Source organism: Styela clava, chromosome 4 (genome assembly GCF_964204865.1).
Source record: "Styela clava chromosome 4, kaStyClav1.hap1.2, whole genome shotgun sequence".
Taxonomy (NCBI): Eukaryota; Metazoa; Chordata; class Ascidiacea; order Stolidobranchia; family Styelidae; genus Styela; species Styela clava.
In genome coordinates, this window is record NC_135253.1 from 24,979,072 (window position 1) to 24,995,654 (window position 16,583).

General features: G+C 40.5%; 1 protein-coding gene across 1 annotated transcript; it reads right to left on the bottom strand.

Moving 5' to 3' along the window:
- Positions 1-6,531: 6,531 nt before the first annotated feature.
- Positions 6,532-10,077, bottom strand: LOC144422063 (uncharacterized). The gene is made up of 3 exons (XM_078111820.1): positions 9,734-10,077; positions 9,168-9,340; positions 6,532-8,884 (listed from the first exon to the last, which is right to left on the bottom strand). The coding sequence occupies exons 1-3, from the start codon at positions 9,952-9,954 to the stop codon at positions 7,983-7,985; spliced, it is 1,296 nt and encodes a 431-aa protein (XP_077967946.1). The 5' UTR covers positions 9,955-10,077; the 3' UTR covers positions 6,532-7,982.
- Between the last annotated feature and the right edge of the window lie 6,506 nt (positions 10,078-16,583).

Consider the following 16,583-nt stretch of genomic DNA (forward strand, 5'->3'; position numbering starts at 1 on the left):
ATTCCTCCGGATTCGTTCAAACCGACTTCGGCACTTTTGCTTTTAACTAATGTCTCAATCACGTTCTCCTGAAAACCATGCAGTATCACTTGCAGCTCCTCTCGCCAATCTTTCACATCTTGATTGAGTACCATCGCACTGTCATAACACTGTTTTACATCATTCCCAAGTTCATCTACTGCTCCTTCGATTCCTTCTCCACGCGCTTCCATTGTTGTCCATTTAGCCTCCAGTACCTTCATTCGAGCAACGAAGTCATCCTCTCCCTTCCTTTGAGCGTTCTTTCTATTTCTGCGTGACATATTATGTTTAGAAGATATCCTGGCGTGCTCTCGCCAAAAATTGTAGCGTACCGGCAGTCTATGTAATAATTATCCAAGTTCAGAATATCTTCCAATATGATCTGACGTCAAGTTTCCTCCCAATATTCACTTCAATTTATACTATTTTGTTCTATTTATTAATTACAATTTTAATACAACCAAATACTCCAATGAAATCAATGAAACGAAAAGCATACAATAAAAATAACAAATACCAGGCAGTACAATATGAGAAAACAATAAAAATTAGAGACGGACCCTGAAATCAAAGACAACTTTCAATAGCAGCCAGAATAATCCCTATAATACGGTACACTAAACCAGCTACTTACAATTTGCAAAATAGGCTGAGAATAGCCCATGACGGGCACTTTAAAAAAACCACAAACAATTCCACAGGTGCACAAGATTTGAACAGCACTGTTGATAGCCAATTTCATGAATAAACTAAAAATACAACGTCAAAACAACTGTAATTGCACTGTACCGGTAATTAAACCATAATATCATCCTACTGTCTAGCATCAAAATATCTAACAATTCCAATCTAATAGTCATAAAACCAAGAGTAAACATCTTTGATAACCTACTTGAGACTTAGAGGCACTTTTGCAGATATAAAATACTCTTAAAAACTCAAAATCTAACTGAAACAATCACAACTGCACTGCTGCAAACCACAGCATAGGCTAACAGGATACCAAAAAAAACAAATCGACAGTGTCAAAGCGCCCTCAGTGTTAAAATACAAAATATAGCAATATTATCACATCACAACATTTAAAAGATAAAACAAGGGTCGTCACATTACCCCCCTCTTCTAGATGGAACATTATGACAGAATGTTTTCATCTTCATTAGAAAAATTAAACAACAAAAGAAGCAGTAGTCAACACAAAATATTTACACAAAGTCTTTAAAATATGCAGGTTGTCTACGCTCACGCTTAGACATCCTTAAAGTTTGTCCTTCTGGATTGGGCAACTCGTACCAAGGTATTATTTCCTCACAAGGCTGAAGATCCGCCCCTCCTGGTGTGTGTTCCGCAGAATTCGCCTCTTCCGATGTCTGTCCCCCCGAATCCGGCGCTTCTGGTGTGTGTTCCCCCGAATCCGCCGGACTATCATCTAGGTAAGCACTTGGTTCCTGGGTCTCTTCATGAATAAAAGGTCGCAAATTATCCACATGAACCACACGCGTCTTGTCGCCTGGATTCCGTTGTATCTCATAAGTGTGATTTGAGAGACATCTCCTAACTGTGAAAGGACCCTGCCATGAAGAACTCAGCTTCTTCTTCTTGGGTGGGTAATAGTACCATACAAGGTCTCCCTCTTCAAACTTCTGTGGTTGCACATGAACATCAAAATTTCTCTTCTGTCGCAAGGCAGCTTGATTCAACTGATTTCTGGCCCATACAAAAGATTCCTCAGTGACATCTTTAAACCATTCCACATATTCGGTATAACAAGAATGTAGAGGAGTTTGAGTCGGACGTCCATACATGACATCGATAGGGAGGTCAATCTCTCGGCCACGCATAAGACGATTGGGTGTAAACTGCGTACTTTCATGCACTGTAGCTCTGTAAGCCATGCACAGATAGGGAACATGGTCATCCCAATCGTCTCGATGATCGTTCACATAAGGCGTGAGCATTTGCTGAATCGTTCGATTAAACCTCTCCACTTGTCCATCGGATCGAGGATGATAAGGTGTCGTATGCGTCTTGACTATACCGTACAAGTCGCACATCTCGGTGAACAACCGAGATTCAAAATCTCGACCCTGATCAGTGTGAATAATCCGAGGAACTCCAAATCTTGCGAAGAACTGGGTGAGCACATCGGCTGTTACCTCTGCAGTCTGATTGGGAAGTGGATAACACTCCACCCACTTGGTGAAATAATCTGATAGCACCAGAAGATGTTCATTTCCATTCTTGGTACGTGGTAGTGGTCCCAAGAAATCCATGGCGACCCGTTCCATGGGAGATCCGCAGAGCAGTTGTCGTAGATCCCCCTGTTTGCGCCCGTGAGTCATCTTAGCCGCAGCGCAAGGTTTGCAAAACCGGCACCAGAGCAAAATATCTCTTTTAAAACCAGGCCAGTAAAAACGAGCACGAACACTTTTGAATGTTTTAATAGAGCCTAAATGTCCGGAGGTACGGGCACTGTGTAAATGCTGGAAGATTTCTCTTCTCAATGCCCCAGGAATGCAAAATTGATAGGCGGGAGCACTAGCCAAAATTTCACCAGTCAAATATAGCAAATGCCATTGAGCTAGATAACGCTTGGTCTCTAGAGATTCATGCATATAATCCTGTGGCTGGGGTTTATGATATGAACGGCGCTTCCAGGCAATAACTGCAGAAAGATGAGGGTCCTCGGCTTGGCAAGTTCGAATCCTTTCCTCCGTGTATGTGTCCATCCAGTTACAGCTTGTTGGTATCCCAGGCAAGTCAGCATTATACAGAGGTGCTACTACACGAACATTGATATCAGGTTCCTGTGAAGTAGACACACAATCTGGGCAGTCCGGGCGCTTACAGCGTCTGGTTTGACGAGATAGACCATCGGCATTACCATGTTTAGTCCCTGCTCGATGTTCAATGCTGAAATCATACGTGAACAGTGTAGAGATCCAGCGAGCCACCTTCCCTTCGGGTTCTCGGAAATTTAAAAGCCACTTCAAGGCACCATGATCAGTGCGAATCAAAAAGTGCCTTCCCCACAAATAATGGCGAAAATGTCGTACGGATTGAATCACTGCCAACAACTCCCTTTCAGTGGTACAGTATCGGCGTTCCGTCTTGAATAGAGTTCTGCTAAAATAAGCAATAACATGTTCTTCCCCATCTTGCAATAGACCTTATTCATTTAAAATCCATCCTACGCGCAAAAAAAAAAGTGACGTAAAATTTTTTTTTTTAACATTAGCTCTTATGGGAAATGTGATCACCAGAGCAGAAATTTGCATTTTTTGGGATTTTCTAGCAATATCTCAGTATGAACGTGGGCAGTTTTAAAAATAGAATATTTTTTAGATAGTTTTCGATACTTTTATCACTATAAACACGGTCGAGATTTTTTATAATCGTTCATCGAAATTTTAATGGGCGAGGTGTTTCCACTGACGTCACTCTCGCTTTACCATGACATTCGGCCATAGCATTGTGGTCTGCGATAAAATGCGCGCCGGCTGCTCGTTCTTCTCATTCTGTAGGACCGGTAACTGAATACCGACATGTCGTCGCTTAGCATTTAGTGAAAGACCTATTTTCGCTATTGCAGTTATGCTAAAATGGCAGTCTGTTCACGTATTCAGTCAGGTTATCTTCTCGTTATTGGCTTTGCACATGTCTTACCGATAGAGTGACCTTTCTCTAGAGGCTTGCTGACATATACGGTACCTGTATCTGTACCGGTAACCTGGTAACGTACGGTACCGGTATTGACTTTACACTTTATGTAATACAGTAATATGATGGTTAGATTAATGTTTGTTTGTACCGTACCGGTATACGACTTACTGTATCCTACCTATTGTCAAAAATGCAATAAAAGTTTTAGTTTTCACTCTTTAATGCAATACTGGTGCCGGTACCGGTATGCTTAGGACTGTATGGTACGATAATTATTATACAGTTTTAGACTTAACAGTACCTGGTACCGGTATGTGACAAATCAATTATCGTGTTGGAAATGTAATAATCAAATAATTTCTACATTAAGATCCTACTGTACGGTATATTATATAACATATCATTTACAAGATGTCAGGCCGAGTTTGCTGTGTCATCAAATGCACCAATCATGCCTATAAACTTCAGAAGTGGAATCATCCCACTGCCCTATTCATAATGTATCGAAAGGTGAAGAAGGCTGTATTTGTACTCCACCGTTCGAGCATCATCCTTTTCCAACGGAACTCAAAGACCCGGAAGGTCGACAGAATTGGATACATAACATAAATAGAAAAGAACCGGGCAGTAGTAAGTGTGTACTTAATTGGCAGCCAACAAAATATTCTCGAGTATGTTCCATTCATTTCGTAGACGGGAGACCCACTTCAAGTAACCCATATCCAACTCTGTGCATGGGATATGAAACATCAATCGTATCAAATAAAAGATGCTTGCCCAGTTATAGGGCGTCTTATGCACCAAAATGTAAAAAACGTAGAACTGAAGTTTTGGCTGTTCCCACAAATTTAAATTTCGAACATAATTATTGCCTAAATGCAGATATGGGAAAACTTGCTCAAGTCATCAAAAGTTATAAGATTGAGAATGCCAAATTACGAGGAAATAATAGAAATTTGAGATCCGAAGTTGCCAAACTAAAATGTTCATTTCGGAAAGTTACTGCTCTACCTCCATTACATACAGACAAGTCCGTGGCATTTTATACTGGGTTTCCTTCAAAAAAAGTTTTAGACAAAGTCACAAACCTTTTAAGAAGCAAGGCACCAAGGACAAACTTTTTAAAAGGCAACGCACCAAGAAAACGTATTATCAGCTCCAAAATCTTAATGTCTACCCGGATGCATAAACTGAGCTTTTCTCAACAACTCATTATGACTTTAATGAGGCTAAGACTCGGATTGTTAATCACAGACCTAGCTGAAAGATTTCATGTATCCCAAGCGACTGCATCAAGGGTTATCGGAAATATGTTGAAATTTTTGTCACATCAGATGAAAAGCCTAATCAATAATCCATCACGCTATCATATCATGAATTTACCCCGAAAGTTCAGAATAAGACCATACAATAAAGTCAGGTGGATCTTAGATTGTACAGAGTTGTTCATTGCGACCCCAAAGGACTTGCATATGCAGTGTATTACTTGGAGCGACTATAAACACCACAATACTGCGAAATATCTTTTAAGCGTTCATCCAAATGGAATGATTAATTTTTTGTCGCGTGGGTGGGGTGGCAGAGCGAGTGACAATCATATAGTCAAGAATAGCGGTTTTTTGAATTTGCTAGAACCTGGCGATATGGTAATGGCTGACAGAGGATTTCTCATCAGAGATGAGCTTCTCATTCGTCAAGCAGATCTATTGATACCTCCAGGAAAGCAGGGCAAGGAACAAATGCCTCTAAGTGATGTGACAGCAACGAAAAACATAGCAAATAGGCGAATTGTGGTAGAGCAAGCCATAGGTCGCCTAAAAAAATTCAAAATTTTACAGTCGGAAATACCTATCAGACTATTGCCTCAATTGGACAATATTATGGTAATCTGCGCAGGTATCAGCAATATGAAACCACCCTTCTATTCCTAGGCGACCTAATATCCTGCCCCCCAATAATAGCCCTATGCTTTTGCTCTGTATTCGTGAGCTTTAACTATAATAGTTAGATATCTAAATTATACAGGGTGTCTCAAAAGTAAGTTACGTTTCAGGTACTTGTCTTTTCATTTCTTCAGAAAACATAGTATGGATAACTAGTAAAATTTAGGTAATGTTTGCATTTTTTAACAAACCATAAATGAAAAGGGGATTAACCTGAGAAATGAGGTGAAAATTCAAATTCTCTGAGGAAAACATTAATTAATAATTTTAAATTCTCTGTTTAATAGGCGCTAAGTTTGCCTTGCTAATCTACATGCTTTTTGCCAATCAGCAATTTTGCTCCTCATTTTTGGGGTTAATCTTATTGTCATTCTGTGGGTTGGGAAAAAGTGTAAACAATACTTATTAAATTTTACTACTTATCCATACTATGTTTCCAGAAGAAATGAATGCTTTATCACGAGTACCTGAAAAGCAAATCAAAATTGAAAGTGTATACCGGTACTTACTTTTGAGACACATACCTACATGCATATTTGCAAAAACTACCTTTTATTTGTGGGGCTGAGCCATCACTGATTTCAATAAGTTTACTTCTTGATATTTCTATTTTTGAGCCCTATTTGTTTCTTGCAAAAACTGCCTTTTTTGTGAAGCAGAACCATTACTGATTAAAAATAAATTTATTTCTTGATATTTCTATTTTTGAGCACTATTTGTTTATCTGCAAAAACTGCCTTTTATTTTTGAGGCTAAACTCTTGCTGATCTATTCATCTATTAAGGACTATTTGAGTGAAACCCAAATAATAGTTTATTTATATTTGCTTACTCCTCTGCTGCCTTAAATGATTTATTTCATATTCATTTTTTTTACCTAATCTGACATTGAATGGTACTTCTAGTTCTGCTGTATATCCACATCCCCATTCATTAAACAATTCCTGTATGTAATCAGCATCATTTTGTTACTTGTACTCTTACAAATCATATGCCCACCCCAGGGATGGACCAAAAATTAAGGGTGATAGGCTCGCAGGACATATTTGTAGAAAGTTAAAAACCTTATTAATGGCCGATAAATCACAGTTAAGAGTTTGAGCAGCGCATGAAGTGACTGCGCCAACATGGCGTCTGACATTTAATGTGAAATTTTTGTTAAATGTTCAGATGCATATGTCTGGTCTCGTAGTAGATTATGGTGCTTGGAGTCGACTTTCTTTTGTTGTAATGGCGATTGCTTGGTCACCTCGATGTACAAATCGAACGTATTTAGTTTGATTCATCAAGTTCCTGTTAGATTTCCCAAAGGGTGCCCCCACTTGTATCAGTTTTTGGCATCTCTAAAATGCGATTTTTTGTGCAAGTTCATACTTTTATCATAGAGAAGAAATAAATGATTGTGTACTGCAAAATATTCCCATTCATTATAATAGGCGGACTCCTCAATGCTACTTTCCACTTATATTTGTGAGTAGACAGCGCTGCTTTACTCAAACTTCAGTTTATTTTTCCATGCCCTACAAGGTGGTCTTGAAATCCTGAATTTCTCAGTAATAAAAATTTTAGCTGGACCTAAGACTATAATAAATATAGGGCCTAAGTACAGCTAAAATTTTTATTATTGGGAAATTCAGGATTATAATGGCTCAAAGCCCCAAAATCTTGAAAAAAGATAGTTCTAAGTTCCAATATGATGGGCTTGAACATCAGAAATGAAATGTCCGAAACTTACATCTGTTCAGTGCAACTTAGGCCCAAGTCATAGGGGGGGGGGGGGAAGCTGAAGTGTGATTAAAAAAGGTTAATATAATCCACATTAAAATAACCAGAGCTCAGGTTTTCACCAACTGTGAATATCTAGAAATTCAAAAATAAAAAAATTCCAAATTGTTTTTTTCGAAATTATGACTTAGGCCTGTTCTGTTCTCATAGGGCGATAGTAGTTCATTTAGCATCATTGCTTCATATACTCTTCACCTATAAAATTATTATTTTGTTTTAGAAGCTGAATCCTTGTGAGCTTTTGTGTTTACATATTGTTTATTTGCCAATACAGCTCGCCATTTGAAAAGCTGACACTCTGCTACGTCTTTGTTGACAAATAAATGATGATAGCTTATATGCGTGCGTTGGAATTATGTGTGTCAGGGATTGCCTAGGAGTTAGCTGATGGCTTGGAAATCCCATCGCATCTGTGTGTAATTACTTTAGGCCATGGAAGTACTGGCCGCCTCCATGAAAAGAGTTGATAAATGTAAAAAAAACTGGACTAATTTGGTTCTGGATAACCATAAAGAAAAACTCCATTAATATCAATGCTCTTTATTAATATGCAAACAATTTTTTACTCTAGTCAAAGCAACTTGGGAGCAACAAACTCATTGAAAAAATATCTCAACTTGGGCTTTATACCCATCCAAAAACTCTCATCAAACATAATTCTACATCTAATATGACCATGTACAGAGTAAACAAAAAAGTCACACCACTTAGTTTTTGAAATGGCCATTTGACCTTGAACTTGAAAATAGTATGGGTGTGTGGTTTTTAGCTTTGGTTCCCCCCCTTCATATACAATATATGGTGGCGGAGAGCATGCAGGAGAGGTATCTCTCAAGCTGTATGGACATTTAATTTCCAAAACACCGTCACCGCAGCATTTGCAATACACCACCATGTCTGGAGATGCCCCTAGGAACAGCAAGTTTTGGTCAATGAAAAGGCCACATTCTCTAGCTGTTATCTCATGTTTTGTTTGCCTCATCAAATCCAGGTAAACTGACTTTGCAATATTTTCTGTTTTCACGCCATATTTAACTGCAGGTAAGTGACCTAAATCTTTTTGTAGGCCGAACACTTTGTCTAATATTATATTGAGCCTAACTTGCTTGCCTAAATTCAAACTATTGACCTTACACACTACCTCATGAAAATTTGAGGCAGTCAGCCTATTTTTGCGTGCCATTTTCCAATCATTATTAGTAGCCTGACCCTTTGTCCTTCTTTCTAAATCTTCAACCTCATCACTTGTAGCCGCTGTAAGACTATTTTTCCAAACCTCCTTCATACTTAAAAGCTTATCAGATTTACTCTCCTCTTTCTCTGCATATTCGAACATCAATTCTTGAGACACTGAGGCATGAGCTATGCTGAAACAACTACTCTTTCCAACATCTTTCAAACATTCCAGCCACTGCTCTGTACTTAGTGGTTTTTCACTTATAGGATCACTCTGTCGACAAATTTTTCTTTTGACTGAAATGAATATAATAGATTAAGTATATAGAAGTTCATCTCCCTCTTAATGATATTGCCCCATTATCAATCATTTCATTTCAGCAATCTGGCAGAAATAAAAACAAAAAGTAAATTAACAAACAGTGCAGTGCCTTTCAAAAATGAGTGTAGCTGCTATTCCATGTAGTGGAAGCTGGTTGTTTGAAGTTTCTGGATTCGTGGGTAATGTGAAGTTCGAGAATTGTTTCCCATTATCCTTCCATTACCTCAGTACACTATAATTTATACAAATGAGGCTCACCTGTTTCTCCGTATTTTGGCTTCTTCATTACTAAATGTCGTAGTTCACTTGGTTCAATTTTCAATTTTTTTGAGGGAATAATCCAAGTACATGGTAAGGAAGTGCACGCCTGATTTGAAGCACGCTCCATTTTTAGCAGAAGACTTGCTACATGATTACATGTTTGATGTATTCTAAGTATTGAAAAATAAATAATGTCACGAATAATTATATCATAAGAAGATGTTTAAGGACAGAGAAATTATTATAAATGCAGTATCCATCTAATCTCTCACATCAGCATAGAGTTTTCAGCTGAAAACTACAACCTTAGCACTTTTATAAATTTTCATTCTAACCATAATTCTACAACCTGCAGTTTTGTCAATTTACAATAATCTACTAAAATTTCACAATAAAAAATGAATTTCAGCAAAGTTATTAACAATTATGAGGTGCTCCTGAAGTATGTGTACCAAAAGGAGGTAATTATTTTTGTTCGCCTATTTTACATTAAGTTGAAGGCCTAACCTGGTACTCATACTTTGAGGGTACCCTTTACGAAATACATTCTGTAGGAATCTTACCCTGCAGTACAGGAACAAAATCCTCTAACAATCTGTCCATTATCCCGTCTGCAGCAAACCCACAATTTATGAGGCGGATCATTAATCCGCTGAGACGGGAAACAGTTTGCTTTCAGTATGCAATAATGTTTGAAGCGAAGATAATATACTTCTTTAAGCCACATGGAAGCAAAGTAGCTGTATGGCTTGCCCAGCTTATACCCATCCAAAATCTTCTCCATCACTTCAGCTTCACCTTTACTCAAATACAGAGCAATGTCTGTAATGTGGAGGTTAGGCCAAAGAGCTACTCCATTTTTTTCCGCAATCCAGGGCAATGGATCAGATTCAGACGAATTAGGATCGGGTAACTTGATTCCATCCGGAGCAAGTAGGATATTTTGATATTCCTGCACCACAGAAGCTGAAAGCTCCTGCGGTGACTTTTTTATCTCCAGGTTCATTGCCTGTGTTGCATATGCAAGGGCAACCAACTCAGCTTTTGTTTTTTTTGATGTCGCAAGTCCATATCTTCTCAAAAAAATCTTTAAACTGTCTACATTCCACCGCATTATGTCCTCCATAGTATATTGTGGCATTGTTGGATGAAGATTTTAGAATATATGTGTTAATTGTAAATAATCTGATAACAACTACAGGAAGATTGGCGAGGTGAAGCTTTTAGTCCTCGCTGCCGTAAGGTGGTTCACTAACCGCTGGTCGGTTACGGCTTGCTCCACCATCAAGTCCATGCTTCCGAAAACAAATAACTGGCTAACCAATACCAGACCTGGGCTGGTAACCGGACGAGAGGCCGTTGTTCGCCATATGATTAAGCCTCTCCCCCGGGATAAATATGTAAATCCTATTGCAGTATTGTATTCGCTGGACGAAAAGGAAGTTGCAGTAGCCTATACCGTTACTGAAAATATTAGGATCAGTTATGCATTTGTCTGTTAACTGAATAAAGATTAACTACCACTACCGATTTGTTCAAAAGGAATTATTTTAAATAGGATTTACATATATATCCCGAGGAGAAGAATATAAGACGGCCTAACTATAAGGCGAAACACGTCGTCTCATCTCGTCCATGTCGGTTACCGGTATGAGGCTGGTTAGTTAATTTTCTCCAAAGCATGGACTTGATGATGGAATAAGCCTTAACCGCTCAGCCGTCACTGCGTTACGGTATGTGAACCTGCCCCCAACGATGGCGATGAGTCCAACCCGAATCGTATTCCTACTTCAGTACGGTACGGTACGGTACTGTCCTAACGCTTCTGAAACAAATGTTCTAAATCAAGTTTTTTTGGCCTGTCGGTATGGTACCGGTGGTTAAAATACGGTAACCTGTTAGCTTGTCTTCGGTATATGGTATCCAGCTGTACAGGTATAGATGCGTTAAACCTTCAACGCTTCCAGTATCCACGGTTACATTACCGCCTCCGTTGACGCGCATATTTGACGTACTGAAGCAATGTTGGCCGAATGTCATGGTAAAGCGAGAGTGACGTCAGTGGAAACACCACGCCCATTAAAATTTCGATGAACGATTATAAAAAATCTCGACCGTGTTTATAGTGATAAAAGTATCGAAAACTATCTTAAAAATATTTTATCTTCGAAACTGCCCACGTCCATACTAAGATATTGCTAGAAAATCCCAAAAAATGCAAATTTCTGCTCTGGTGATCACATTTCCCATAAGAGCTAATGTTTAAAAAAAAATTTTTACGTCACTTTTTTTTTTGCGCGTAGGATGGATTTTAAATGAATAAGGTCTATTGTGATAACACAGCACCAGTACCAGAGCCACTTGCGTCGGTGTCCAAAATAAACTCTCCCTGAACCAAAAGCCAGGATAGGAGCAGATGTCAAAAGACGCTTAATGATTCCAAATGCTTCCTGACAGTCACCACTCCACTCAAACTTCACATTCTTTCGAGTCAAGCGGACTAAAGGCGACGCTATAGTGGCATAACCTGGTACAAAACGTCTATAATAGTTGGCAGTTCCCAAGAAACTTCTAACATCTGATACCCCCTGAGGTGTTTCCCACTCGACTATAGCTGCTACATTGTGAGAATCACAGCGAACCCCTTCAGCAGAAATTTCGTACCCCAGGTAGGTAACTGATCTACGAAACAACTGGCATTTAGTCGGCTTGAGTTTCAAACCAGCACCCTGAAGGCGAAGGAAAACCTCCCGCAAACTGCTCAATGAAGTGTCAAAATCGGATCCGTGGGCTAAAACATCATCCAAATGATTAGAACATCCTTTCCCGATAATTCCACCCAACACTCGATCCATCATCCGCTCGAAGGTTGCAGGTGCATTGGATAGACCAAAGGGCATGACTACAAATTGATAGTGTCCTTTTCCCGGAAGACTGAAAGCAGTTTTCGCTCTGTCCGACGGATCAACTTCCACCTGCCAGTAGCCGCTAGCCAAGTCAAGCGTCGAGAACCAACTTGACCCGCTAAGGGACTCCACGATGTCATCGATACGAGGTAAAGGGTAAGCGTCCTTGTACGTGATTGAATTAAGTAATCTGAAATCGATACAAAAACGAGTAGTGCCGTCTTTTTGTGGTATCAGAACAATGGGTGACGAGTATGGACTGTCACTCAGCTCAATAACCCCTTGATCCAGCATCTTGTCAACAGCATCCTCTGCTATTTGTCTCCTTGCCCAGCCCAAACGTCGCGGAGCCTGCCGAATAGGCTGCGGTGTTGTAGTTACTATGTGATGGCGAGCAACCGATGTACGCCCGAGTTCTCCATCGGGGCCAAAAAATATGTCCTTAAACTCTCTTAACAAAAAAAACAATTGTCGGTACTGATCAGCCGAAAGTCCTTCCGTCGATGTAATCAAGTCCTGAAGATGGTCAGGTAATCCATTGAATTCTTCCGCCGTTTCAGAGACTGGCGCCACCATTGTTTCACGGACAAAGTATGGTTGACCTATGCCAATTAAAGATCCTGTGGGTAGGACAGCATCATAGTCGGTCTCATTGTTCATCCAAACGGGTACCTCCTTTTTAGACGGGTCAACCAACGTCAGCGAAGCGACCAAATTGAGGTTGCCTATCTCCACTGGCTCAACAACGGCTACTATGTTAGGTCTCTGGACGGGCCACGGCTGCTGTAGCTGAGCGAGTACAACAATTCCAGAGCGTGCCGGTATTACCACATCCTCCTCTACCGTCACACGACAGCAAGGAACCGATGTTTGGTGCTGCACAGTAACATCTTGTCCCCCAAGGACAAAGCGACCCAACGAGGGATACAGAACACAGTCCCATTTGCCAAGATAGTCCATACCTAGAATGCCCATTCGTGACCCTAGATCAGCGACAATAACCGTGTGCTCCACAGACCAGCTTTCAATCGTCAAGTTGACATCAAGTGCACCATGAGACACTAATGACTCGCCACTGGCAGTACGCAGTGGTACTTGAAAAGAATGCAGTTCTGGAATGTACGAATTTTTCTGTAACATCGAGTAAACAGCGATGTCAATGAGCGAGACACCCGCACCGGTATCAATCAAAAACAAAACAGGCACGTTATTGACCAAAGCCTTGACATGCCATCCATTAGTCCATGTAAGAGAAGAAATCATAGTCGAGAGAAGTGGGTCCATATCATCATCTAAAATCATGTTAGCAGGGAGTGCGGACCTCATCCCTGCTGTTCCGAGTTTAAAGACTGGCTGGGAGTGGGAGCACTACTTACTGGTCTTTGTTCAGTGGTCTGGGAACAGTTTCGGCTAATATGCCCTGATTGTCCGCATCGGAAACAAGTCGGTCCACCCGTGTTGTTTGGACAATCTTGAGCCCAATGACCCGTTTGCTTACAGCGGGGACATGGTGTGGACGGTAGTGTAAGAGCTTGTGGACTGCGACAATCACTGATCCTATGCCCCACCTGTCCGCATCTGAAACAAGAGGTACGAAAAGTCGGAGATACGCGGGATCTCGACGTTTCCGCAACTGAGGCCTCCAGTTGTGCCAGGCGGTTTAAAATCTCCTGGACAATATCAGCTCCAAATATCACCTCGGCCTTATCGCTAGAAATCTTTGCAACAGTAGCCCTTGGTTTGATCACCTCTTTTGCGGGTTCCCATGACTTCTCATAATATTGATATCTGGTAGCCAACGACATTGCATCTTCCAATGTGGCGGGTTGCAAAAGACCAATGTGCAAACGAACTTTGTCGTCTATACCTCGCAAAAATTGCAATTTTGCCAAGTCATCTCGGTCAGCGGGTCTCAAGTATGGATAAGCTCGCCTAGCAAGCTGTCTCAATGCAACGCCAAATTCATTATAGGTTTCTCTTGCCAACTTCACGCGCTGACTAAAAGCGGCTCGAAGCGCTTCAATACCACCTTCCACTTCAAAATACTTCTCAAAATGGCGTACGATCGACTCAAAACATTCACGCTCATCCATAGACAATTCTAATAAATGACTCAGGCCATCGCCTACCATGCAAAGGCCCAATTCGCTCCCCATCGTGTCCATATCCCAACCATTAGACTTGGCTATAGCTTTAAAATGATATAGAAATGAGCCCCAAGGCTCCGATCCATCAAACTTCTCCGGCTGTCTTTCTGGCCTGAACATAATCCCACATGCACTAGTACAACCCTTTGTCATAGGGGTAGAAAAACCAACCGGATACCTGGGCATGATAGGTGGAGACTCCATTTCCGGCATCGGTCTACTCCCGCAGTTGTTGTCAGGTGGTGTAACTTTTGACTCAGTGTGCTCTGCCTTGTCACTCTGGTCCTCCCTCATCACATAACTCTGTGGTGCCGTTTTGCCTGCCCCTTCAGCTATTCCTCCGGATTCGTTCAAACCGACTTCGGCACTTTTGCTTTTCACTAATGTCTCAATCACGTTCTCCTGAAAACCATGCAGTGTCACTTGCAGCTCCTCTCGCCAATCTTTCACATCTTGATTGAGTACCATCGCACTGTCATAACACTGTTTTACATCATTCCCAAGTTCATCTACTGCTCCTTCGATTCCTTCTACTCGCGCTTCCATTGTTGTCCATTTAGCCTCCAGTACCTTCATTCGAGCAACGAAGTCATCCTCTCCCTTCCTTTGAGCGTTCTTTCTATTTCTGCGTGACATATTATGTTTAGAAGATATCCTGGCGTGCTCTCGCCAAAAATTGTAGCGTACCGGCAGTCTATGTAATAATTATCCAAGTTCAGAATATCTTCCAATATGATCTGACGTCAAGTTTCCTCCCAATATTCACTTCAATTTATACTATTTTGTTCTATTTATTAATTACAATCTTAATACAACCAAATACTCCAATGAAATCAATGAAACGAAAAGCATACAATAAAAATAACAAATACCAGGCAGTACAATATGAGAAAACAATAAAAATTAGAGACGGACCCTGAAATCAAAGACAACTTTCAATAGCAGCCAGAATAATCCCTATAATACGGTACACTAAACCAGCTACTTACAATTTGCAAAATAGGCTGAGAATAACCCATGACGTGCACTTTAAAAAAACCACAAACAATTCCACAGGTGCACAAGATTTGAACAGCACTGTTGATAGCCAATTTCATGAATAAACTAAAAATACAACGCCAAAACAACTGTAATTGCACTGTACCGGTACTTAAACCATAATATCATCCTACTGTCTAGCATCAAAATATCTAACAATCCCAATCTAATAGTCATAAAACCAAGAGTAAACATCTTTGATAACCTACTTGAGACTTAGAGGCACTTTTGCAGATATAAAATACTCTTAAACACTCAAAATCTAACTGAAACAATCACAACTGCACTGCTGCAAACCACAGCATAGGCTAACAGGATACCAAAAAAAACAAATCGACAGTGTCAAAGCGCCCTCAGTGTTAAAATACAAAATATAGCAATATTATCACATGACAACATTTAAAAGATAAAACAAGGGTCGTCACATTACCCCCCTCTTCTAGATGGAACATTATGACAGAATGTTTTCATCTTCATTAGAAAAATTAAACAACAAAAGAAGCAGTAGTCAACACAAAATATTTACACAAAGTCTTTAAAATATGCAGGTTGTCTACGCTCACGCTTAGACATCCTTAAAGTTTGTCCTTCTGGATTGGGCAACTCGTACCAAGGTATTATTTCCTCACAAGGCTGAAGATCCGCCCCTCCTGGTGTGTGTTCCGCAGAATTCGCCTCTTCCGATGTCTGTCCCCTCGAATCCGGCGCTTCTGGTGTGTGTTCCCCCGAATCCGCCGGGCTATCATCTAGGTAAGCACTTGGTTCCTGGGTCTCTTCATGAATAAAAGGTCACAAATTATCCACATGAACCACACGCGTCTTGTCGCCTGGATTCCGTTGTATCTCATAAGTGTGATTTGAGAGACATCTCCTAACTGTGAAAGGACCCTGCCATGAAGAACTCAGCTTCTTCTTCTTGGGTGGGTAATAGTACCATACAAGGTCTCCCTCTTCAAACTTCTGTGGTTGCACATGAACATCAAAATTTCTCTTCTGTCGCAAGGCAGCTTGATTCAACTGATTTCTGGCCCATACAAAAGATTCCTCAGTGACATCTTTAAACCATTCCACATATTCGGTATAACAAGAATGTAGAGGAGTTTGAGTCGGACGTCCATACATGACATCGATAGGGAGGTCAATCTCTCGGCCAAGCATAAGACGATTGGGTGTAAACTGCGTACTTTCATGCACTGTAGCTCTGTAAGCCATGCACAGATAGGGAACATGGTCATCCCAATCGTCTCGATGATCGTTCACATAAGGCGTGAGGTGAGCATTTGCTGAATCGTTCGATTAAACCTCTCCACTTGTCCATCGGA